This window comes from Leucopleurus acutus (assembly GCF_964270905.1).
Source record: "Leucopleurus acutus genome assembly, chromosome: 9".
Classification (NCBI taxonomy): domain Eukaryota; kingdom Metazoa; phylum Chordata; class Mammalia; order Artiodactyla; family Delphinidae; genus Leucopleurus; species Leucopleurus acutus.
The window spans coordinates 64,505,164-64,531,379 of record NC_139144.1 but is presented as its reverse complement, the minus strand read 5'-3'; the positions used below and the strand labels follow the sequence as shown (position 1 = coordinate 64,531,379).

Sequence of the window (26,216 nt, the reverse complement as noted above, 5' to 3'; positions counted from 1 at the left end):
CTCATGAGGTGCTCCCTTTTGTGTGTGAAGTTCTTTTGATCTTAGCTGCAGAGACAACCTTCAGGCACAACAAACTACAGTGATTTCTTCTGTTGTGGGCTGTGGATGGTTGATCAGGGAGGCATCCCCACGAGCATACGAATATGTTCTCTACCCACCGATCACATGCATGTGCATTAGCTGGCACTGCTCCTTACCCCTCCATGCCCACCTCCTCATGCCCCACAAAGAGTCTTTGTGTGAATTAGAAAAAGGTCCTCCTTCTGCACAGATGGGATAGAAAAACCCAACCTCCTCTGGATGGGCAGAGCTCCATGGGTGCATGACTCAGAGACCTGACAGTATATCTGAGCAAAGATAAAGGCTTCCTTTCCTCTGGGAAGAGGATAACCAGCACCGGCCAATGGTAACTGGGTAATGATAGTGGTCATACCCTCAGTCTCTACCTTAAAAATATAACTTGCTCATAGACATTTAAAATAATAACTATTTTTATTACTTATTTTTAATACTTATTTGTATTTTTATAATAACTCTTAATTTTAGAACATTTTTAGATTTACAGAAAATTTGCAAAGATAGTACAAAGAGCTTCCAAATACCCCATTCCCAGTTTCCCCAATTATTAAGCTTTTATATTATTATGGTACATTTGTCACAATTAATGAACCAATATCGATATACATTATTATTAACTAATGTACCTTATTGAAATTTCCTTAGTTTTTCCTAATGTCCTTTCTTAGTTTCAGGACCCCATCAGGATACCACATTTAGTTATCATGTCTTCTTAGGCTCCTCTAGGCTGTGACAGGTTTTCAGACTTTCCTTGTTTTTTGATTGCCTTGATGGTTTTGAGGAGTACTGGTCAGATGTTTTGCAGAGTGTCTGTCAGTTGGGATTTGTCTTTTCCCTATGACTAGACTGAGTGTTTTAATGGGTTTTATTATTTTTAGGTGTGGTAAGGCCAACAGATCAGGGGATGACTGCCATTGAAAAGATAGTTTGTTAGTGTTCACAGATCCCAAAAGAGGGGGTACACGTCATACCACGGAGGCCACGCTGAGAAGCATTGGGGTTGTTGTGAGGTGGAGGGAGGGAGGAACTGTGGGCAAGAGTCTTTACTGTGGTTTCTGCAGGAAGGAATGGGTTCTGCCAGGTAAGCAGGCTTAGGATTGGCTAGTTTGAATAATTTTAGTGCGCTCTGGGGCATAGGGGCTGTCCCTAGATGTCTGGTACCTGTCTGGGGTTATCAGGGCAGGTGGAGAGTGGCTCAGGATGTGAAAGCTTGGTGAGGGAGGTGTTGGGGTGTGGTTGCTGGTTTGGTTGGCTGGTATCTGAAAAGCATGCCCCTTGGAGGGGGGACTCTTCCTGAGGAATGGAGGGGAGGGAGGAAGGGGGAGGTGATGGAGGCAGGAGGCCAAGGCAAGATGACTCAGGGGTATTTTCTGGTTGTCCAAACAGGGCATGTCTGGGATACGCATGTAGGGCAGATGTTAAAGTATTAAGTTTACAGAAGATGGAAACATGCTTAGTACTCTGGGGTTATAGATTTTGGGGAGAAAGACCGTGGAGGTAAAGTGCCATTTTCATCACATCGTATCAAGGATGTAACTTATCACTGTTAATATTGACCTTGAATACCTGGCTGATCAGGCCCTATTTTGTGGCACCATATCTACTTCACGTCTGCCTTTAATGTTCATCTCATATGTTTGAAGTGTTTGTAGGGTAGGGTCTTGGTAAACATCCAGTGTAGTTTTCCTTGAATCTTGATCTTCCAGAAGAATGAACCCGCCTGTAGTGGGTTCTAGTTCTTAGACGGGGGGCCCTCTTTGGGGTGGGTGTCTCCACAGAATATAGTCTTGAAACTTGGGCCTTAGGCAAGATGAGTTCACAGGGGAGACTTGTGTCTGAATATCCTGCTGTTCTCTAAAATGGTCGTCCTTTGTATACTTGCAGTTGCTGAATAAATACTTCAGTAAATACCGACAACTCTGTCAGGAGTTGGAGTTGATTATCACTGAAATGAGACAGGATATATATTCACAGTACTTAGCTGTGAGTTAAAATGCTCAGAGTACTAACCTATTTTTGTATATAAATTTTAAAAATCCTGGTTACTCCATGAGTTGCCTGACCAAAACCTTTTGGAGCCCTCTCACGTTGGTGGAGATCATGAAAGATATGTCAGTGTTCCTGCTCTGCTTTTGAAAATCCCGAGTTGGGCAAGGCAGGCCATGGAGTTGGTTGGTAACTCACCTGCACCCCTTTTTCCCCCTCATGCCTCAGGGTCTAAGTCGCAGAACTGTCTGTGGAACTCCCTCATCGACGGTCTCACAGGGAATGTCCAGGAGAAGCCACGGCCGACGATTGTCCATGACCCCCGGCCACCGGAGGAAATCCTAGCTGATGAATTGCCTCAGCTCGATAGCCCGGAAGCCTTGGTGAAAACGTCCTTCAGGTTTGGTGGATTGCAACTCAGTTTGTTCCTTCTTATTTGCTTGTGGAGTTATTTCAGTCCAGTTGGATGCCACGTCAGCGTGGCCAGCAAATTACCTCATTTCTCTGCACGAAGTAAATTAGAATTGATGAAGTAGTGTCGGAAGTAATGCCGCTAAACTTCTGGCTGGATTTCCTGAATGTAGTGAAGACCATATCAGTAGTTAAGTTGCTGTTGGTATTTAATTGGTATTGGCATTTAAACGCTGAGGCAAAGGATTTACTGACATTGGCAATTTGAATTGGATTAATGAGTCTTTTGCTTCAAAGGAGGATGATGCAGGGAGATAAGTGCACAGGGAAAAAGCACGTGGTGGGAATTAACTCAGCCCCGTGCCTTTAGAGTTCCTTGCTGGGGGAAGTTTTCTAGTTGTAAGAGAAGTGAGAGCTGCTGCCTCCTGAAATGAAGTGTGGATCTTCTTCTGTGGTTTCCCAGGTGGCTGTTGACTCTGTTCTCGTTCATTGTTTAGTCCTGCGTTTTCCCGCAAAGTTCTCTGGTGTTTTCTTTTTGTATTATACTCCACTTTCATCATGAGGCGTCTCCTTACCTTCTCACCTGTATTAAATAAAAATCAGTCTGGGTATGGATGCGGTATAGAAAAGTGATTCTTTTTTCTGAATGGGTCTTTCAAACTCACTTCTGAAATACGCAGTCGTACTGGTATCAGAAATTAAGGGTTAATGATTTTGCCAGCCTGCCTCCCTCCCCTCCTTTCCCCCTGTTATTCTAATTTTACTTCTTTCATTTTTCTTTCCATTATATAAGACTTTCATACTCTTCACATGGCTAGTAGTACATGTAAGCTTCCCTTTTCTTCCCTCATAAACAAATCAGACAGGATTTGGAGTCCAGGAAATATACTTGAAAAATGTGTTCTCTTTAGCATCCAGGTGATATGTGTAATCGCCCAGTAAAAGCCATTTCATTGTGTGACGGTTCTTAGTGTGGACTGAATTATAGATGAGTTCTGAAAAGGAGTGATGAATAGGGGTTTGGATTTCTTTATATAATGTGACTGATGCAGTGGTGGGACCAGAATTGCAAGGCAAATGCTTTTCTTATTCCTAGTAAGGGTTTACTGCATTCCTAGTAAGGGTTTACTGCATTGTGGGGTTTAAATAAAATAAAAACCACTCAAGTAGAGAGAAGTACATTCTATGAACCTGTGATTCTCTGCAAGTGACTGTGGGGGGAAGAGGGGAGGGTGAATGGGTCTCATGGTCTGTGTGTTCTCATCTGCAAGTGTCTCTGGTGGAGTCAACCCCTTCATATACTGTCTTCTGGTAATTACACCTTCCATCTCAAACCAGGTTCATCGTCTTCTTCAGTGAATAGCTAAAGAGCTGCTCCCATGAAAAGAACATCGTATTTGCTAGCCCGACTCCATTACCATCATCCCTTCTCTTTGCATTCCCTCTGTGCTCTTTAATAGAGATAAGGTACTGATGGCCATGAACTTCTTTTGCTCTGCTAGTTGTATTATGTGCCAATGTCTTGGTTCCAGAAAGAGATTAATTTATAAGTTTGTTAAGGTCAGGATTTATTTCTGATTCCTTGTAGCACTTGGTGTGTAGTGGGAGAAACACAGTAGGTGTAAATATGCCAGTCCTATAGCAGTGGAAGCCAGAAATGTATTGGCATTTGTTGTTCATTTACTGGTCTCCTTAATACAATTCTGTGCTATCCTGGAACCATCCTTTCTTCCAAAGAAGATAGTTGATTTCAACAGCAATGTTAGAGGGTAAATATTCTCTAATGCAGTTGTCCTTAATTGTGGTAGTAACGTCAGTTGTGAGATTTGTTGCAGATAAATTATTATAAGCAAAATGTGGGAATAGCTTACTTATCAAGAAATAATTTAGAGCAGAATCAAGGTTGCTCTTGTAGCAGAAGACCTAAATAGACATTTCTTCAAAGAAGACATACAGATGGCCAAGAAGTACATGAAAAGCTGCTCAACATCACTAATCATTAGAGAAATGCAAATCAAAACTACAATGAGGTATCACCTCGCACCAGTTAGAATGGGCATCATCAGATAATCTACACACAACAAATGCTGGAGAGGGTGTGGAGAAAAGGGAACCCTCTTGCACTGTTGCTGGGAATGTAAATTGATACAACCGCTATGGAGAACAGTCTGGATGTTCCTTAAAAAACTAAAAATAGAACTACCATATGACCCAGCAATCCCACTCCTGGGCATATACCCTGAGAAAACCATAATTCAAAAAGACACATGCACCCCAAGGTTCACTGCAGCACTATTTACAATAGCCAGGTCATGGAAGCAACCTAAATGTCCATCGACAGATGAATGGATAAGACGATGTGGTACATATATACAATGAAATATTACTCAGCCATAAAAAGGAACGAAATTGCGTCATTTGTAGAGACTGTCATACAGAGTGAAGTAAGTCAGAAAGAGAAAAACATCGTATATTAACACATATATGTGGAATCTAGAAAAATGGTGCAGATGAACCGGTTTGCAAGGCAGAAATAGAGACACAGATGTAGAGAATGAACGTATGGATACCAAGGGGGGAAAGCAGGGATGGGGGTGGTGGGATGAACTGGGAGATTGGGATTGACATGTATACACTAATATGTATAAAACAGATAACTAATAAGAACCTGCTGTATAAAAAATAAATAAAATAAAATTCAGAATAAAAAAAAAGGTTGCCCTTGTAATAATACCACTTGTTTTCTAGATGCCTTTTGGATTGCAGAGAAGGAATGAGTTATAGCTGGATATTAAATAATGTGATAGGAATATATCACAATGTGTTCTCCCCTACCTCCCTTTTTACTCCAGGAGTGAAAAAACCTGGTAATTGCTGACTCCAATATTAGTGACTCTGGAAAATCTAGGACGACCCGTGCATTATGCTCCTACAGTTTTAAACTTCAGGGGTGCCTCCATGATCAGCGCTCTCAGTCCCTACTATGACTTCTTTAACCAAGCAGTACAGTCATCCCTTTGCTGAGATTGAGGTGTTGGGTTCTTTTTTCTGACTCTGAAATTCAGTCTCTCAGCCACCGTGCCGTGTGTGTGTGTGTGTGTGTGTGTGTGGACACACTTATACACAACCCCACACACAAGTAAGGGATCCAGGCATGTGACTGTGAACATCCTGCCCTTTGCGGTTCTGCAGAGTCTTGTTTGCTGCGGAGGAACACATGGTTCTCGTGAATTGGCATCCTCTGTCCTCATAGCTCCTCTGCAGGATCGTTACCACCGAGCAACAGGGTAGAAGTGATAGCTTTGCCTACTCCCTTCTCTTTCTCCTTGTTCACACTTGGAGGGCATTTGGAATTTGGGGCCACAAAATATGGTCATCATTTTTTTTTTTTTGATTGGGCAAGGAAATGCCTCTTTATTGGTGCTGGAGCTGTTCCTGAGGCAGTCAGACCATGGGACCCTCATTGGGACCCTTGCCCTCAGCTCCTTCCATCTGTGGGAGATACTCTGTCCCAAGGACACCTATTATATCAGCTTCTGTAACTGATGCAGAAGTGGGCGTGGTAGGTGGGGATATCCTTCCGGGCAGCAGCTGGGGACGCACGTGCAGGTAGCGCTTGGCAGCCACCTCCCACTCCTCCACGCCTTTGAGCAGATACACACAGAGTGAATAAGATCAGACTTGGGTTTTGTGGGTCCAGGTGCAGACACTGTGGGCTCTGAACGCTCACAAAGCCTCTGACATGAAAAAGTCTGCTTTCAAAACCCGAGACTTTTGAAAAGAGGAAAGTGGGGACCATAGCTAAATAAAAAGGCTTGAGTGTCTCAAAAGTAGACACTTCTGGGAACTGTATCCAGGTGCCTGTTTTCTTTGTTCCTCACGACCTGTCCCTTTGAACCTTGTTCTGCTCAGGTTTTTCTTAAAAGAGATGAGAGAATATGCTGAGCCTGAAGCTTAAGGAAGATAGACCAGTCCAGCCAGTCTGATTAGTGACCCAAGAGAACAGGAAAGAGCTGGCTGCTGAGAACCCTTTATCTCCCCAGCTTCTAGTGTGCACATTTGCAAAGGTGAGACCCAGCCCAGATTGTACTGAAAGTCAAGGAAACCAATGTTTATTGAGCATCTGCTATGTCTAGGAACTGTACATTCATTTACTCAGTCTCCCCAAACCCTGGCAAGGTGTGTATTGCTATCCCAGTTGTGCAGGTCAGGAAACTGAGTCTCAGAGAGATCAAGTAACTTACCCAGAGCCACCCAGCAAGTGGCAGAGCTGGAAATTTCAACCCAGTCCACCTGGCTCCAAAGCCTTACCTGTCCACCATGTTCTACCACCACATCACCTTGGCTTTCCTGCTTCTGGGTTTGCTGTTGGTGAAATAAGATAGCGTGATTGATTCTACTAATCTGGATGTGCAATTTGGATATATAGTTTGAGGCTTATCCTATGAGACTGACCCTGTTCTATTGCACTAAATCTTTTTTCTAGTCTAAACTTACGCTTTTGATCCACCTACCCCTTTCTGGTAGGAGCCCATTAAGGTAAACTTGATGTCCAATAAATTCGTTGAGGGATCCTGTTAAATGCAGACCCACATTCAGTAGGTCTGGGTAGCAGCCTGTGAATCTGTGTTTGTAACAAGCTCCCAAGTGATGTGATGGTCCAAGGACCACCCTCTGAGGAGTGAGGCGTGGGCTTTGGAATACCACAGGCATGAATTTGCAAATGCTCTTCTTAACTGTGTGATCTTGAGTCATGGTTTTGATTCTCAGTTGCCTCATTTAACAAATGGAAACAGTGAAATAACAGCAGTGGCCTTGGGTCCTGTTGCTAGGATTCAGTGGGCGATGAATATGGCAGTCCCTAATTCCTCCTCTCCCAGTTTTTCAAAATCCTGTTTAGGAGTGGATTGATCCTCTGCACCTTGACCCCTTCTTCTGTGACTGGGCTGTGCCATGTGCCCCAGGCTGGGAATACGAGCCCAGTAGGTACTTTGTGAGCAAGGCTGGCCTCTGGCCTGACCTCCTTGGGCAGTAGTGGAAATTCTGAAGCCATCCAGCACGTTGGCCATCTCAGTTACTTACCTTGAATTGTGTGACTCAGCATAGGTTTTGATCATTTTGCATTTGGAAGAAGAGTATGCTCACTCCCTGGAGAGTCACTGGGGGATTGATGAACTTCTCTTCCCACACAGAATGGACTTATTTGGGCTTTGGCAAAAGCGTTCCTGATTCTATACATAACTTACTAAGAATATGTTCCAGAGAGCAGAACTGCATTGAGCCAACACCCTCGGCTGCAGATGAGATTAAGTCCCTGTCAGATCCCACTTAATGGATTGCGTTTTCCACGCAGAATTAAATCGTTGAACTCATCCTCATTTTGGCTTTTGGCATTCATTTTTCGACCAACAGCTATAGCCAAGAAGCCAGTTTCTGACTTGATTACTTTCAGGAAATGTGCAATCTGGCTGATGATAGGGCTTGGTGTGGGGTAGCGTCCCCTGCAGCTTCAGACCCCACCCCGGAATGAGTCATGGGTTAAAATTCCCAATTAGCTCATGGGAAGTCTGGTCACATGTCTTTCTCTATCACCATATGTTGGTCACCCACCGGGAACTTTGGGGGGCCCCTACTTCCGTGACTTAGTGCTGTCTCCCTGGAGTTGACATTTTTCCTTTCTAGTCTTCGCTAATCCAAAGCAGTAGAGTTTTGCTCAGGTCTGTGAAGGGGAAAAATGAAAGAATGAATTCTGATTTTTTTTAAAACTCAGAAGAGTTTCTGTTGCAACTTTGGCTTCCCACAAGGGAAATACTTAGGCTTCTCTTTGCAAAGCAAGTTTTTATAGACAGATTTTCCAATGTTGGAAATTGACAAAGCATATATCATGCAGACACTGTTCCGTTTGCATTCTTCCTGGTCCTTCCACTAGTATTTTGGGAAAGAGGGAGTTTGTCTCTGTGGTGGCCATGTGAATGCACCTCTCACATCTCTGACCACACGGAATGTACTTGACCCATGGCCCCAGCTTCTGTGCGAGGATATTTGTCCCTGGGATGGCTCTGGCTGTGTTTCTCAAGGGTACTTTCAGCCAACGACTAAGAGTGCCAGGGATCCTAAGGGTGGCCATTCCTGGGAGACACAGGACTCCTCTGATGGTGACTTCAGCTCGAGGACTCCAAGTTCCTTGGTGAACTTTCTTTAGAACTGCACTGTGATCTAAGACGCTCCCACCCAACCTGCCGTCCTTCTCTCCTTCACTGGAAGTCAGACCTGCATCTCGCCTCTCCCTGCCTCCTCTGGCTCCTTCCCCATTTTCTCTTTCAGATGTTCCCCCTGATAAATTTCTTGCATGTCTAATCCGTCCTTGGCACCTCTTCTCAGAAGGCCCCGGCTAACTCAGTCTCACACCATGCTGCGATCCTCTGCTGGCCCACCACTGCCAGCTCTGTGCTGTGGGCACGGCTTCAGCTTCAAGGCTACTGGTCTAGAAATCCTGGGCCAGTTTTCTGTGCTTGATTTTATATTTCATGCTGCATCTTCCCCGTGGGCTCTAGTGGTGGGGTGAACATGGGGCAGGCCACAATTCTTTTTAGTCTTTTGTACTTTTATTGCCCACTGGAGACTTTGCTGAAACAGTGAGATTAACTAAAGAAACTACAACATGAGAAGGGAGCATTTAAAATCGTACCCCAAATATAATTGTTTCCTTTGTACAAGGGAAATGCTAAAGAATGTTGGACATTGTACAGCTGGTTTGAACACTTTGGTTGCCAGCCAGTGGACCTGTCACCAAGGCTAACTTCCCCTTAAGAGCGTATCCTTTGTCAAACCAGACACATTCTCATCAGGCTATTGGGGAAGCCAGGGTTCTACCCATAGGAATGGCACTCATCCGAGGTGTCCTCAACAACTTGGTATATGCCTAAATCAGAATAACTGCTAGCAGCACATTTTACAAAGTGTGAGTGAGTCATCCTAGGAGAATCCCACAGGGAGGAGTGGGGAGCTTCAGTACTGTCAGGTGCGGGATAGGCTCGGATACTCCTGGAGGCTTCATCTCCATCTCTCTGTCAGTGTGCAGCGTGGGTCAACCTCCCGTGCTTCCTGATGAGCAACAGGAACTTCTGTCCTTGGTCACACAGAGACCTGAAGTGTGCTAGGAGTCTCTGAAGTTCTCTGTAAATGAAGGCAGGCCTCCCATCTCTCTATGGCAGTGCTTTGCATCCTATCGAGGTCTGGTCATGATTCTCATGTGCTTCTGGATCAGATGGTCTGGCCTTTAGCCCTTGGGTACTTTGTCCCCATGTCAACCTCATGGGCCAACTCCCCAAGCACAATCCCTGGTAACTTCTGAGGTTCAACCTCGGGAGCTTGTGGGAACCTCTGGGGCCTGTCCAAACCACACAGAACCCAAGAGATAACTCGGGGAAGCTAAAACCCAGCCTCCTTCTACCTGACTCTACTGGCCACAGAGTTTACTCAGATGTGGACCTTCTGGTTTATGGGTAGATGTCCCTCTAGAAAGAGAAGAGGAAGTCTCGCTCCTGCCCCGTCTGCCTCGTCTCCCTATAATCCCCCAAGTCCGAAAAGCTGGGTCTCTGGCTTCCTGCTTCTCCTACATTATATCCTCCTCTTCCCCAGGACCAGGCCTTGGGCTAAGTCTTAATGGTGGATGAGGTAAAGAGACAGATTGGCCTAACTGATATGGGACCCTACACTGGGAAATAACTCAGAAGCACCATATATGTTATGCCTTAGAAACTTTCAGTGATAAATGACTTTACCTCATTGGTTTTTCTGCAGTAAAATTAAGGTTCCCTAAATAAAAATAGAGCAAAACCCTTTGAAATTGTGCCCTACGGTCATGCAAGTCTGGATATCCCTTGATTGGTGATTGGTCCCTGTCCTCAGCAGTGGGGGATCCCGGGTTATGTTATGAACCTCACGATAATGTTACCTTGTGTTTTACTCTGTAGAAATTTTTGTCCCCACTTGCAGCCTTAAGGCAGGGTTTCTGCCCTTGCTAGCAGGAAAGGAGAGATTTCCTTCTTATTGAATCTTTCTAATAACAGATGCTCTCTTCCCATTCAAGTGCTCAGTGCTTGTTCTGCAGTCACATCCCATGCCCGGCTCTGGAGCCACTTGAGGTGAACTGGACCAGCACATACCCTTGCCCCTGGACCTCACATGGACCTCACATGGATCAGTGAATATGTTGAATGACACTTGGTGTAACCATTGAAACAGGCCAGACTGGATCATGGTGGACATAAAAGGGAAGCAAAAGGAATGGCATTAGCCAGGGTCAGGAGGCAGGAAGACACGGCATATGTTGAAGGAACTGTTGGATTTGTGTCTAAGGCATGTGAAAGTGAGGCAGTCTTGGAAAAGTAAAGTTGAGACCAAATATGGCAGGGCGTTGTTTGCCACGAGAAGAAGATTCACTTTTATTCCATAGGCAGAGATCTTTGGAGCGTTGGGAAATCTTTGGGGAAGCAGAAAGAAGATTGCATATTTTTTTCTAATTAAATTACAGAATTAGGATTTATATTTTCATACCTCTGCCCTCTATACACAGAACATCAAGACTAAGGTTTTTTGCCCGGCAGCAGAGATGGAATAATGGAGGTGGAGAACAGCATGGAATTTAAAAATCTATGGAGGAAGAGCATGGACAATCAGGGGAAGACACCTGTGAGAATATGTCTTCCCACATGGATTGGAACAGGGACCATTGTTTTTTCTATTACTTCTAAATGTAGTAGCAGCTAATGGTTATTGAACAGACAGCCCCATGACTGTAGTCTGGCTGCTCCCCATTTATTGATTACTGGTAAGTGCAGCAAGAGTTGAATTTGCTAAGATGAATTACCTCTAGACCCCAGAGGCCAGCTCGGTTGGGGAAGGATGGTTATTTGAACAAGAGCTGTAGACATGCTAGACATGCTTGTCCTCCTTTGGAAGGGATGATGATTCTGGCTCAGGTGATGGGGTCAAGTACTCGGAGGCAGACACATTGCAAACTGCCCGAGAGTATAACTTGTGCACACTCTGCAAAGCCAGAAACAGGAGGATGTGAATCAAATAGCAAACTTGGATTCCGGGATCCAAATCTTGATCTGTACATCAGTTTCATTCTTTGAAAATGGTCCGGATTGAGAATGAGAAAGGGGATGTATGCAGGGGGCTGAATTATATTTATTAAATTTTGTGTTTCTCTGTTGTTTTGATAATTATTCTATCTTCGACCCTGTCTGGCCCTGTCGGGGCTGAGTTTCGTTGGTCATTAGGTTTCCACGGGTAGCACTGAATCAGGCTTTTGTGTCTAGCTCTAAGCCAACTGGTAGGTACCTACATTGTTTTTCAAAAAACTATTTTGACAATTTTTAAACCTTCAGAGAAGCTGTAAGACTAGTAAAATGAACAACTGTCTATCTTCCACCTAGAGTCACTTTTGCTTGCTTGCTCTCAAATCTAGCATCTATTTATCTTTTTTTTTCCAAATCTTTTGACCTTAAGTTGTAGACATCATGACCTTTCAGCTTCAGCTTGTATCACTTAAGAGTGAGACCACTTTCTTACACACACAGTATAATTACCAAATTCAGGAAGCTTAACTTTTATATAAAACTATTATCTAATATACAGCCCACATTCAGATTTCACCAAATGTTCCAATAATGTCTTTTATGACAATCTTTTTATCTGATCCAGAACCCGTTCCTGAAGCACACATTACATTTACTTGTCAGTCTCCTTTAATTTGAAGCAGCTTTTTAGTCTTTCTTTGTCTTGCATGGCATTAACATTTTGAAGCAAACGGGTCACATGTTTTGTGCTGCAGAATGTTCCTCAGTTTGGGATTGTCTGATCGTTGCCTTGCGATTTGATTCAGGTTATTCATGTTGACAGGAATACTATTTAAGTGATGTAGATGTTGCGTCCTCCATGCAGCACTGGAAGAGGGCTGTCGATTGTCCCATTACTGGTGATGTTAGCTTTGATTATTTCATTAAGGTTGTTTCCCCTAATGTGTCCCCTGTAAAGGTGCCGTTCTGCCCTTTGTAGGTAATAAGTTATCTGCGGGGAGATAACTTTGAGACGATGAAGATAATCTCTTCTTTCTTTCTTTCTTTTTTCAACATCTTTATTGGAGTATAATTGCTTTACAATGGTGTGTTAGTTTCTGCTGTATAACAAAGTGAATCAGCTATACATATATCCCCATATCTCCTCCCTCTTGCGTCTCCCTCCCACCCTCCCTATCCCACCCCTCTAGGTGGTCACAAAGCACCCAGCTGATCTCCCTGTGCTATGCAGCTGCTGATAATCTCTTTCTTAACAAACTTTTATGCAATGGTTTTAGCGTCACTTGATGATTCTTGCCTGAATCAATGGCAATTTCTAACTCTATTATTCTTTCTCCATTTATTAAATGACATTTGATGGTAAATAAGAGCTTTCCCTTTCCTTCCTCTCTTGCTCCCTTTCTAGATTGTAGTGTCAGCATGCACTCTGGATTTTTCTTTCATCCATTGTTTTATAAGCCGTTATATCTTCATCCTACCTGGAGCCCAGGGAGGGTGTTTGTGAGAGAAAGGACACAAAGAAGGGTGGTATGGGCAGTCCTTTAGTCTAAAATGCATCAACCCTAATGGGCAGAAATAAGTTTGACTTGGAATATGAAGAAGTGTATCAGCAAATCCAGGCTCTAAATAATCCCCTGTCCTGCAGGTAGGGGCTCCGTGGGCTGCCGTAATCTGGTGGAAGGCAGTATCTTGACCTGAACCTGGTGGTGCCACTGTAATGATGGGAAATTGCAGAGTGGCAAGAGTGACATGGAGTGGGTTGGGGGAGGCATTACTTAGCCAGAAAAAGGAGTGTGAATGTATTGTCTGGACTTTTTTTTTTTGCAGTACGCGGGCCTCTCACTGTTGTGGCCTCTCCCGTTGCGGAGCACAGGCTCCGGACGCGCAGGCTCAGCGGCCATGGCTCACGGGCCCAGCCGCTCCGCGGCATGTGGGATCTTCCCGGACCGGGGCACGAACCCGCATCCCCTGCATTGGCAGGCGGACTCTCAACGACTGCGCCACCAGGGAAGCCCTGTCTGGACTTTTAACTGGGTCTCCAAGTCTTTTCTCCTCTCCTCTTTCTGCCATGTAGCACTGCTCCCTGCTCCCACTCCTGCCGGCCAGTGTCTGATGTCTGTGCCCAACCCCATGGTCTGAAGACTTGCCTACATCTTATCACTGACGGGTATAGCGAGAATGCCTGAGCTCTGGTTTTAATCCCAGCTCCACTCCTCGCCTGCTGTGTGACCTTGAGCAGGCAGTTGAACCTGAGCCTCAGTTTCCTCAACCGTTTAATGGGATGAAATCTTCTTTTCCTCGAGGGATACCTGTGAGGAGTCAAGGGGGCTCTGCATGTGGAACAGTGAGCACAGTGTCTGGTACCAGCAAGTGCCTTGTAGTCGTAGGTAACGCGATCCCGCGTCAGCATCCTGCTGAGTGCTGCTGGTAGATGTACAGTTAGCTGTAGGCCCGGTGTTGTGTGAAGGAATTCACTTTATCTGGCTGTCCCTCAGGTGTGTCCCTTAGTACTGAAAAGCCACTCTGACACCAGGGACCTTTGAGGCACCCTCTCCCTCTCTCTAGTTTCTAGCGTTTTCCTCTTAATCCTTGTCCAGTCACGTTGTGTGTAATAATAAGATTTTAAAATTTTTATTACTTTAAATTTACAGATGGAGAAACTGAGGTGTGAAGTTAACTTACCAAAAGTCAGACCACCAGTTGGTAGGTGTGGGTGGGATTTAGAGCCACACACTCTGGCTCCAGAACCCACATATAACCACTAGAACACACTTCCTCCCTGGCCTAGCATGGACGAGGGGGTCTGTGTCTTCTGGTTTGGTTGTTGATGTGCATTTGCTTTCTAGCTAGGCTCCTGCTTCCTGCCTGCTTCCCAGTGAAGTACCCGCAGCAGCCTACTCTCTTCATTTCCTGCCATTTCCTCGTGCCCAGGATGGACTCTTACTTCATCGCCTGCTGGCCTGCTCTCTTGGGCTTCGTCCCCTGCCTGCCCCTTCCTCCTGCAGAACATAGCTCAGCCTACAAATGCCACTTTAGCTGCTGGGCAGGAGAACTAGAAGGCCCTTCTTAAGACTTACTGCTCTCCTGGCTGTGACCTCACACACTTGCTACCCACAGGCCTCTCCTACGAGCTTGTCACCAGCATCACCCTGCAGTCTTGCTAGAGCCCTTTGTCCCCAATGGCCATGAACCATGGAGGGGTGTGTGTGCAATACAGGGACCTGGTAGAGGAAGGTGGTTTAGAACTGGAGCTTGGAATCAGGCAAAGCTGAGTTTCTATCCTAATCCTGTCTGTCACTTACCACCTTGGGAAAGTTACTCAGCTTCTCCTGGCCTCAGTTTTCTTTTCTGCAAAATGGAAATAGTAATGATGGGAGGATAAGATGAGAAAGTGTATGTCAAAACACTTAGCATAAAAACTCCTGAAATCTGAGTAAGGTCATAGGCTAGGTACTTATACTGTGTCAATGTCACCTTCCTGGCTTTGATAACATACTGTAGTTGTGTAAGACATTATCATTGGCAGAAACTGGGTAATGGGTATGTCGAAGCTCTCTGTACTAGTTTTGTAACTTACTGTGTGTCTACAATCATTTCAAAAAAAGATTTAAAAAACCTTTAGCATAGTCCCAAATCTCAATTAATTGTAGTTTTTTAAATTATAAAATATCACCAAGAATTCAGTTACTTGGCTCAAGTTCAACTTTTTGAGGTGTGTGTATTTGTGTGTGTGTGTGTGTGTGTGTGTGTGTGTGTGTGTGTCTGTGTGAGAGAGAGAGAGAGAGAGAGAGAGAGAGAGAGAGAGACCTAAGATAAAGTAGACCAAACAATTTCTAAAATTGTTTCCCTTTTGTAATGGATAATACCAGTGGCATCAGCAGCAACCACAGGCAAATTCCCTCCGTGCTGTAGTTTCATCTTCTCCCAGTTGAAAACCTTGTCTTTTACTTAGTAATCTCTATTCTCTTCAGATTTATTATTTACCTTATATTTCAGTGGTTCTTAATCCGGGCTTCACAGTATACTCACGAGTGATTAAGTAGCGCCCGGAGAGCTGTATGATTTGAAAGCTTCTTTGGTTTGTGGAGTGCAGCAGGCCTGAGAACCACGGTTCTACCTGCATTGCAGGCTCCCCTTCGGCCCTTTCTCCCTTCCCTCCTTCTCCCACATCCACATTGCCTTGGTGTGTGCTGCTTCCACAGGGCACCATTCTTCTAATGACCATCAAGGCCTTTCCTGACCGTGGTTCCCGGATACAGACGTTGCTCCCTTTTCTTTACAGCATTTATCTGGAGCGGATGTCTGGAGTTTTGGAATCATCACAGAATGAGCTCTCGCACCCCTCGAGATGCCATATGTCCGTGCCATTTTAGATAACTGAAGTGTCACCAAATGTCCCTTATGTTGTCTTTCTCCAAAAGCCAATTCAGCAGAATTCAGGCGACGTACATGTTTTCTTTTGAGAATGTGATAGGTGGAAGTTTTCAGAAGGCACTGACTACTTTTGCTTACAGTTTCAGTGGCTGACGTATTTTCACCACCTTCTGGATAAACTCACTTTGCGACATTTCCTCAGTTTCTTAGTCACCAGTCCTCCTTTATTCATCTTTTACAAAATGAGATTTTGTCATAAAAATAATATACTTATCTTGTAGAACATTTGATAAAGGGTAAAAGAAAAAAGTCCTGAATATAATCCCTGCTGTCATTTTGGCATCCTTCCTGAAGTCTTTATATCTATGACTTATTCTTACAGTCATAATTACAGTGTGGATACCGTTTTGTATTCTAATTTTTTTTACTGAATGTTTTATCTTTTTTAAAAAATTAATTAATTAATTAATTTTTTATTTTTGGCTGTGTTGGGTCTTCGTTTCTGTGCGAGCGCGTTCTTTAGTTGTGGCAAGCGGGGGCCACTCTTCATTGCAGTGTGCGGGCCTCTCACTGTCGTGGCCTCTCTTGTCGCGGAGCACAGGCTCCAGACGCGCAGGCTCAGTAGTTGTAGCTCACGGGCCTAGTTGCTCCGCGGCATGTGGGATCTTCCCAGACCAGGGCTTGAACCCGTGTCCCCTGCATTGGCAGGCAGATTCTCAACTACTGTGCCACCAGGGAAGCCCTGAATGTTTTATCTTAAGCATTTTTCCAAGTTGCCACATAATGTGCGTGTGTGTGTGTGTGTGTGTGTGTGTGTGTGTGTGTGTGTGAGAATATATGTTGGACATTTAGGTTGTCTCCAGTTTTTCATTCTTTACAGGAATGCTGTGATAAAAATCCTCATGCATCTAGATATTCCCATATTTTAAGCTGTATCCCTAAGAGTAGGTAGCTAGAAGTGGAAACACTGGCTCAAAGGGCATCTTGACCCTTAATAAACTGTACCAGAAGAGGAGCCCTGGGTGCTCTTTTCAGTGGGGCTTCTTCCAGCAGTTCCAATCAGTGCTGAACCCCTTAGGTTGAGTGGGATGGTGCTCATACCTCACAACTTTGAATTGACTGTTATTAGTATTTTTTTTCAAGATAGCTTGTCCTTTCTTAAAGCTGTGTAGTGCCAGTGCTGATGATTTTTGTGTATTTTGCTGACATACTGCTCACGGGAATAGTATAGTCACTTTTTGACCTGCTACTGGTAGATGTCAATATCATCCCTCTTTTATGTATGAGCAAAGTAAGGTTCAGAAGAATTAAGTGACTTGCCAAGGGCACACAACTGAGAAAGAGCAGAACCAGGAGTTAAACCTGCACCATTTTGGCCCCAAAGCCTGTGTGTTTTCCACCCCACTCCACCCCACCCCCCAATCTGGAAACAGGGCACAGTCATAAATTGTTCCTGGGGGGAGGAGTTGGAGGCAAAGGAGAGGAGAAAATATCTGCCTAGGATAGACTTCAGAAAGGTTCTTGCCCACAACGAACCTAGAGTTTAGTGGAAGAAATATAAGTAAATCAATAATTGGGACTTCCCTGGTTGTGCAGTGGTTAAGAATCTGCCTGCCAATGCAGAGGACACGGGTTCGAGCCCTGGTCCGGGAAGATCCCACACGCCGCGGAGCAACTAAGCCCGTGCGCCACAACTACTGAGCCTGCACTCTAGAGCCCGGGAGCCGCAACTACTGAGCCTGTGTGCCACAACTACTGAAGCCCACGCGCCTAAAGCCCGTGCTCCGCAACAAGAGAAGCCACCGCAATGAGAGGCCCGCGCACCACAGTGAAGAGCAGCCCCACACTGTTGTGGCCCAGTGGGAAGTGGATCTGCTGGAAGCCAGCCAGAGTACTTCGGGAATATGAGCAGCTCTGCTGTGAAAGTTGAGTGCGTCTGTGGGCTGGACTCCTTTCTGCAGAGCTGTGTGACCTTGGGCATCAAGTTAGACTGTGGCCCTGCAGTTGTCACATCCTTCCAAAGGGTGATGATAGTTCTTGACTCAGTAGCTTAGACCAACAATTCAGAGAAAAGGATTAACTCCTTGATTACAAGTGGAAGCCCATTTTCTAAACAAAAAGTAGAAGAAACTTTTCCTTTATTTGAGCTTCATTATCCATGGTGAGGGATGGACAAGGGGGTATTGAGACGTATTTACCTGTTTGTTTAAAGCTTTTTTTAAAAAAATATGTTTCTATTATAAATGTGATAGTGCTCATAGAAAAAGGAAAAGGGAAAATGTTACCCATTATTCTTTCTTTGCAGATTGCTAAAATTTGATTTCCTCTATGAATATGTTTAACTCCTCTTTAATCTCACAGTATCATGTTCTAAAACTTAACATTATGACCCACCCAACATTTCTCCATGTTTAAACTTTTATGAGCATCAAAAACTCTTAAATTTAGTCACTTAGTGGATGTACTATAGTTTAGTAAACCATTTTCTGATATTTGAAAATTTTCCAGTGTTTTGCAAATGTAATATAAACAATGCTGTGAGGGACATCTTTGTGTAAATAGATTGTTGTAGATTTAGGATCATTTACCTGGGTTAGATTCTCATACCTCAGGCAGATTTGTGGAACTCCCCAGAAGCACAGTGTGGTCAGAGATAAGAGGTGCTCCAGCTGTCAATGCCTTTGATGTTCTTCTTTAGATACTGTTCTAACTCTCCTTCCCTTGGCATTTTCTTATCAAACAGGTATTAACTGTAATCTCTTGACTTTTTGTCAAGCAACCATATCTTCCGCTAATGGATGCACAAGATCTATGTAATTTTGATATTCATATTATCTATTGATACAGGACATTGGAGAGAATCCTTTCGCAGCTGTACTGAGCATTCTTTGTGCACTCTGAAGTGTTTAATTCAATTCTACCTACGTTTGTTGATCACTAAAGAGCAGCTGCCAGTGAATTTGAAGGAGTGTTAATTGGGAGTCAGAAAATGTAGGTTCAAAATTTGGCGCTGCCCTTTATTAAGTGACCTTACACACAGAGACTAAGCTTGTTCTAGTTTTGTTTTCTGCCTAAGATGTGGAAATAATATCTCTCTCAGTGGGTATTCATGAAGATGAAAAGATGATGACCTTAGTAAACTGTGTAGTGTTATATAAGTAAGAGGCACAATTATTGTCATACATGGAAAGTGTTCTGCTCAATACTGTGGGCGATACTAAGAGAAACCATTCATGCATTCATTTATTCAACAAATATTTATTGAGTAACTACTGTGTGCAGTGCAATGACCTGAATGCTGGGCATACAGTGGTGAACAAGGCCCTGTAAACCATTGAGGAGTTTATAATCTCGTAGTATAGATAGCTGTCCAGTATGATGGCCATTTCCTACATGGGGCTAATGCCAGTGAGGAACTTAATTTTTAATTTTATTTAATTTTAAGCTATTTAAATATAAGCTTGAAAAAAGAGATCATTCAGTAACCGTTATTGGAAAACTAATGTTTTCCATTGAGAATTATGTCTGGAACAACTTGAGTATGTGAATCTACATTTTAAGCTGTACATTGTATAAAATCTAAATACAATCAAGGATTTCCAGTGAAAATTTAGCCTCCTCATTGAGATATGCTGTAAGAGTAAAATCTACACTGATTTCTAAGACTTAACATATACAAAAAAGTGAAATATTTAATTAATAATTTCAATATTGTTTATATGTTCAAATAATATTTTGGATGTATTAGGTTAAATAAAATATATTATTAATTCACCTACTTCTTTTTACTTTCTTAAATGTGGCTACTGGAAAATTAGGCATGCAGGTTGCATTATGTTTCTACTGGCAGCACCAATGTAAGTAGAGACGAGTGAGCCACAGTGTGAGCTCTAGTGCAGGCTGCACTGAGGTGCAAAATGCTCTGGGAATTTTGGAGGTGGAGAAGAGAAGCATTTCACCGGCGGGGGGCTTCAGCAAAGCTTCTTGGAACAATGTCATTTGACTGAGCCTTGAAGGCAAACTATATGACTTTTTTTTTTTTTGCGGTACGCGGGCCTCTCACTGTTGTGGCCTCTCCCGTTGTGGAGCACAGGCTCTGGACGCGCAGGCCCAGGGGCCATGGCTCACGGGCCCAGCCGCTCCGCGGCATGTGGGATCCTCCCAGACCGGGGCATTAACCCATGTCCCCTGCATCGGCAGGCGGACTCTCAACCACTGCACCACCAGGGAAGCCCTATATGACTATTTTTAAGGTTAGGTTTTATTAAGGAAGAGCAAATTCCAGTAAGAGGAAGCAGCTTTCACAAAAGTATAGTGGTCAGAGGATTTGGGGCCTGTTATTAGGAAGTATAATGGATTTTTTTTTTTAATGTTATCCGCTTCTACTCTGCCTTATTTGGAAGCCTCAGGGTTTTAAAGTTCTCTTATGCTGAGCTCTGCCCAGGTATCCTGCAATGTCATCCTGATCCCCCAGGGGGTGATAGAAAATATATACTCTTCCCAAAAGCACATTAGCTGGGGCATTCTGGACATAGGTCTGTAACAGAAATACAGACAGGTAGTTTCTGGGGCCATAGTGACTTGGGGACAGTCTTGTGGTGCTCTAGTGCCAGAGTGACTTGGAGACAGGATTCTTGTGGGATCTTTAAGACCAAACCACTTGGCAGCCACCTGCCATCTGCCCTTAGGGCTGAGTATTAGCTTCTACTTTCCCCAAACTACCTATACCTCATTCCTCCTGATTTAAATGTTCTTTTTGGGCAAATGTAGCTAAAAATCTAAAAGCTAAATGTTGATCCAGTTCTCAGACTGCGAATACAGTTTTTATCTATTAATTTTTACTGCAAATAATGAGGACCAAAACCGAGTGGAAAAATCATGGTCCTAGGAATCAGAAATCTGGAGTTTCAACCCTGCCTCTGCCACTTATCTGTTGTATGATTTTGGGCAAGTCACTCATTCTGATAAAGTTTGTGTAATGGGATCAATAATACTGGTTTCAGAATTATTGTGAAAATGAAATAAATGGAGATAAATAAAAGTATAAAGTTGGTAAAGTGCTATAAATCATAAGGCACTGTTTTGAGTTGTCAGTAATAATAATTGTGTGATAATTGGCAATTACAATTATAGGTATTATTAGCAATGCCCACACAATCGTTAATAATCACATAAAATCACCAACAATTATTGTTACAGATTATAATTTGACTATATTTTAAAGTACAATTAATAAGCAGTTATGAAGGAGCACTCTTTTGAACCTGAGAGGAAGAACTTTGTTTAGATAGGAATCTCCATATCTGCTTCCCATCATTTGCTTTTTTTTCCCATGTGAATGTTATAGTTGGGAGGCAAGTGAAGAGTGAAGGGGAGGAGGGATGAGAATGGATGGTTTGGAAGCTGTCAGCTAAACCTGAAGCATCCTCTGTTGCTGCTCTCCATTTAGTAAGTAGTTACATCCTGTGCAATAGCTCTGTAATTCGTTTCTCCTTTTCCATTCTCTCCAGCTATTAGTTTGGCTCAAGTCCTTGACACCCCTCACCTTTCTACTCTAATAGCCTCCCAACTGGCCTCTTTGCCTTGAGCATCTCCTCATCTGACCCATCCTACATTTAAAAACCTTCAGTGGCTCCCCATTGCCTACAGCATCTGTGCTCATCTGAGGCATTGGGAAACATTGTTGAATCAAAAGTCTGTGAATAATTTATTCTCTTTTTGTTTTACTCTTTAAAAACCCACTAGAGCAGGGTTCACTGTATCATTCTGTCTAGCGTGAGAGAATAAGGGTGGAATTGGAGCCAATGCATGAAAAAATCACGAATAAACCCCAGATATGCCTGCAAGATGCTGCCATCCATCATTATGTTATGGGAGAAAATAGTTGAGAAATGATAGCCTGAAGAATAAAATCCGTGTTCCTTTGCGTATCATGAAAATGATCCATGGTAAGTCCTTATTTCGTCTTGATCCTCCGCCATTCCCCCCACCTCACCACTCCTGCCATCCTTACCCGCTGTGTTATTCCCCAGCCATACCGGTTGCGGTGACCTTTGTTTCCTAGCCAGCATGTGTTCTTTCTTCTGTGGGAACAGCAGCCTCATTCCATTTAGGGAAGCTCTGTTCCTCTACCTTCCACCAGCATGGCTTGGGTGGGGCTGACCCCAACTTCAGCCTCCTGGATTGGCCCTGTATCTCAAGCCTGCCTGGCAGAAGTACAGGATTCCTCCAACCATGGGGATTGGCTGGAGATGGGCAGGTGCCTCTAGCTGGGCCAATCAGAACCAACCTGTGGTTTTGTAGGAAGTATTGGGAGTGTGGTGCAAAGCTGGTAGAATGTGTCAGGTCCTTCCAGGGGCTATGTTGCTGCCTGGGGAAAAGGCTATCTGGGTATGAAGCTGACACAGAAGATAGGAACACTGAGAGAGAAGTGGACACAGACTCTTGGCGGCATCCCTTGAGCTCCTGGATCCACTTGAAGCTAGATAAAGCTTGGTTTTATGAGCCGATTTAGTGTCTGTCTGTCTGTCTGTCTTGCTTAAGTCTGTTTGAGTTTAGTTTCTGTCATCTCAAACTGAGTCCTGACCAATATACTAGACTCCTTACCATCTGCAATCTTGACAAGCTCATTACCATGACATGTTTTTGCTCATGGCCTGGAATGCTCCTCCCCCTTTCTCCGCCCAGGTCAGGTATCCCCACTGCCTTCGCATCCTGCCTGGGGAGAATGAGTCTTCTCTGTGAGTTCCTATAGCCTGGGGTCACACAAGTCGTTACATTTTGTCTTACAGTTGCTACACGTGCATTGCAATTTCTGACCCCTTACTTATGAGATACTTATTAATTTCAGACACTTTCTTATTTAAATGTATGTCCCGAACACTTTGCATAGCTTCTGTGAATAAACAATAAATATTTGTTGATCTGAATTTAGTAGAAAAAGAGAAATAATAAAAGTAAGAAAGAAAGAAAGAAAGAAAAAGAAAGAAAAAGTGCACTTTGCCCTTTAAAATGTGAGTCTTGGTCTTGGACTGTGGATAAAGGAAGATGGGAACAACTTGTTGAATAACAAGTTAAACCTATTTAATCTCTTTCTGTGAAAACTGTTTGTACTTGACAGCTGCAAAATATTTGGTAGCCCGAAGATGGGAGGAATTTAGCCTAGCATACGGGGATGGTAAAAAGAGAGGCTGAAGAGATGATTCTAAGTTACATAAAGTCACCGTCAGTGATACTGTGTCCTGCATAGCTGAATAACTCCTACCAGCTGATGGGATGTCAACTCTGGAATGTCTCTCAGGACTCTTTCCTTTTCATATTCCCTAGTTCAGGCCGTCCCTGAACACTGGACTACTGCAGAAGTCTTCTCACTGGGCTCCTTGCCCACCTTCTTTCACACATAGTTCATCCTGTATGTGGGGTCAGAATGATCCTGTAAATCTGCCCCTGTCACATGGTTGCTTGCAAGCTTTAAGTCCCTAAGATATCTCTTTAAAGCATCACTTAGGACTTGCTGTGGTAGGGCCTGAACTTCCTTTTACAGGCTCATTTTCCAGGACTCCCATTCTTCCCTGTAGTGTTCCAGCTAAAGTGAACCATATGCCGGTCCTGACTGTTGACCATGCCCTGCTGTTTTCTGTTTTGGTAGTTCTCTTAGGGAGACCTCTCCACCTGGAATATTCAATTCCCAACTCTGCAAGACCAATAGCTGTCATCCTTTGATGCCACAGATGAATGCCACCCCCTCCCTTTTCTGCATTTGGAACTACCCTAGAATGTTTTAGTCATTAGGGTCATTTGTATATACATTCTGTATTAGGATAGGCTTGCCACTGTAATAAACAAGACAAGCCTCAAATCTCAGAGGCTTAACACAATAAAACTGTATTTCTCACTTGGCCACCATCCTATGCAGCTTGAACATCTCTTCTCTCTGGCCACCTCCAACTCAGAAACTCAGGAATCTGGGCATCTTCCATAAGGTGGCTTTACCATCTCAGAGACCTTAGCTTCCAACGGTCTGTCTAGAGAGCAGGAGAGAAAGAGAGAGAGGGTGGTGGATGGTGTGAGATGTTTTAGAGGCCAGACTGGGAAGTGGCACATGTTATTTCCATCTACATGCCACTGGCCAGAACTGAGTCTTATGGTACCAGTCTAAAAGCACGTGTGGCTGGGGAATGCAGTTTCCGTGTGAACCCTGGAAGAGGAAATGGAATCGGTGAGTCACTGCCAGCTTCCTACTGGAGAAATTTGTCTCATCATTTCTGCACCCTTTGGCATTTCTGAACAAAGGGCCCTAAACATATAAGGTGACAGTGAAATTGAGACCCATGAGGACCTGTGTACGGGCAGCACTGCACACATTATCTTTTGCTACTTTATTTTGCCTTCTTGCTCCTGAGCAGGGATAAAACCTTTAGTGCCTTCACTTTATACCTTCTCCCCCCTTCTCCTCCCCCTTCTCCTCCTCCTTCTTCTGTCTACATTTTCCTCCTTATTATCTAATTTTTTCCTATTCTCTTTGCCTTCTCTTAACCTACTTTAATTATCACCCAAAAGCCAATTGCAAAAGGCGTAAGTGTACACAGAGTCAGGAATGGATATGTTTGTGTTCTTGGGCAGGTAGAAAAGATGCGAACCACTCCAATTCCTTCTATTCTTTTTTTTTGCGGGGTGGGGGGAGGTGTTAAATAAACCTTTTATTTGGGAATAGTTTTAGATTTTCAGAAAAGTTCTGAAGATGACAGAGCATCTCCATATACCCCTCACCCTGTTTCCCCTAACGTTAACATCTTATATTTATGGGGTCCTTTTGTCAAAACTAAGAAACTAACATTAGTACAGTGCTATTAACTGAATTCCAAACTTTATTTGGGTTGTGCCAGTTTTTCTACCCATATCCTTTTCCTGTTGCAGGATCCCATTCCGGGTACCACATTGCATTTGGTTTTCATGTCTCCTTAAGTCTCATCCAGTCAGTAATAGTTTCTCAGTCTTTCTTTGTTTTGTATGACTTTGACACTTTTGAGGCGAACTGGTCAGATGTTGTGTAGAATGTCCCTCCATGTGGGTTTATTTGATATTTTTCATATGATTAGTCTGGGTTCTTGAGAGGAAGACCACAGAGGTGAAGTTCTGTCCCCATCACATCATATCCAGGGATAAATGATATCCACATGATATCACTCATTATAATAAACTTGATCACTTGTTTAAGGTAGTGTTTGCTAAATTTCTCTACTGTAATGTTACTGGTTTCTTCTTTCCATACATTTATTCACTGGCTACTACTCACTAAGTCCGGCTCAAGGGGGAATGGGATTAAGCTCTGCTTCCTGAAAGGGAGAATATCTACTTAATATTATTTGGAGCATCCAATTCTTTATGCTTCTCAACTTAAATGCTTTCAAAGCCCCTATAAATAGATTTGTGCCTCAATGGCAGACATAAATCACAGCCTCAAAAACTATCTCTCTGACAACTAAATGAAGAGCCTTGCAAATTCTTATCCCATAGATAAGAGGAAGAGTCCATCCTGAGGAATCAAAACAAAGCGAGCAAATGAACCTATTAGCATCTAACCCTTCTGTGAAGTAGCACGCCTTGGAGTCAGCTAATGACTGCAAAACGCTGCTTGACTCATCACCGCCTCCATTACTCATGAATGCACACGCTCACTCTTGGGTGAAGTGGTGAGGTGCCTAAGCTTTCCAAAACTGCTCCCGTTCTTTGTGACAGGCTAAGGTGCTGAGGTGTTCTGTTCGTGGGCAAGGGAAGTGGGCAAGAGGGTGCATTTTGCTGCTGTAACAGCCACAATCATGCCCTCCCTAGCTAGCTAAGAGCATCAGGGATGTCAGAGAGGAACCTTAGAATGTTTGATGGGAGGTGGGGTTTCTCGCTTCAAAGCCCCCTTTCTCAGCTGTCAGGAAAAGTGTGAAGAGAATGCTTTTGAAATAAAAATTGAAATGAATCACCGCTCTAATTGTTTTCCATTTATAATCATAGTTGGGTGAGATCATCTAGATGGATCACTTTATTCTACATGTAAGAATCTACAGATGTGAAAAGTAATGCAGCTGAGTGCAGGAACCAGGCCACCTTAAGACGTACCTGCTAATTCACTTGCTCACTGGGACATACAGTTCTGAGAGGCAGGAGCTGGAAGAGAAAGAAGAATGTGGGTTTTGGCATCAGGCACACCGAGTTTCAATCTTTTTTAAAAAATTTATTTTACTGAAGTATAGTTGATTTACAATGTGTTAATCTCTGCTGTACAGC

At 43.6% G+C, this 26,216-nt stretch overlaps 1 protein-coding gene across 4 annotated transcripts in view; it reads left to right on the top strand.

Annotated features, from left to right (window-relative positions):
• The window catches only part of PDE1C (phosphodiesterase 1C), a gene marked incomplete at both ends in the record, with an annotated part of 554,085 nt that overhangs the window by 198,669 nt on the left and 329,200 nt on the right, over positions 1-26,216 (top strand). For all 4 annotated transcript variants that reach the window (XM_082846111.1, XM_082846114.1, XM_082846113.1 and 1 more), the window contains one exon: positions 2,293-2,464. In XM_082846111.1, coding sequence (XP_082702237.1) covers positions 2,293-2,464 — 172 coding nt within the window. The remainder of the gene's footprint in view (positions 1-2,292; positions 2,465-26,216) is intronic.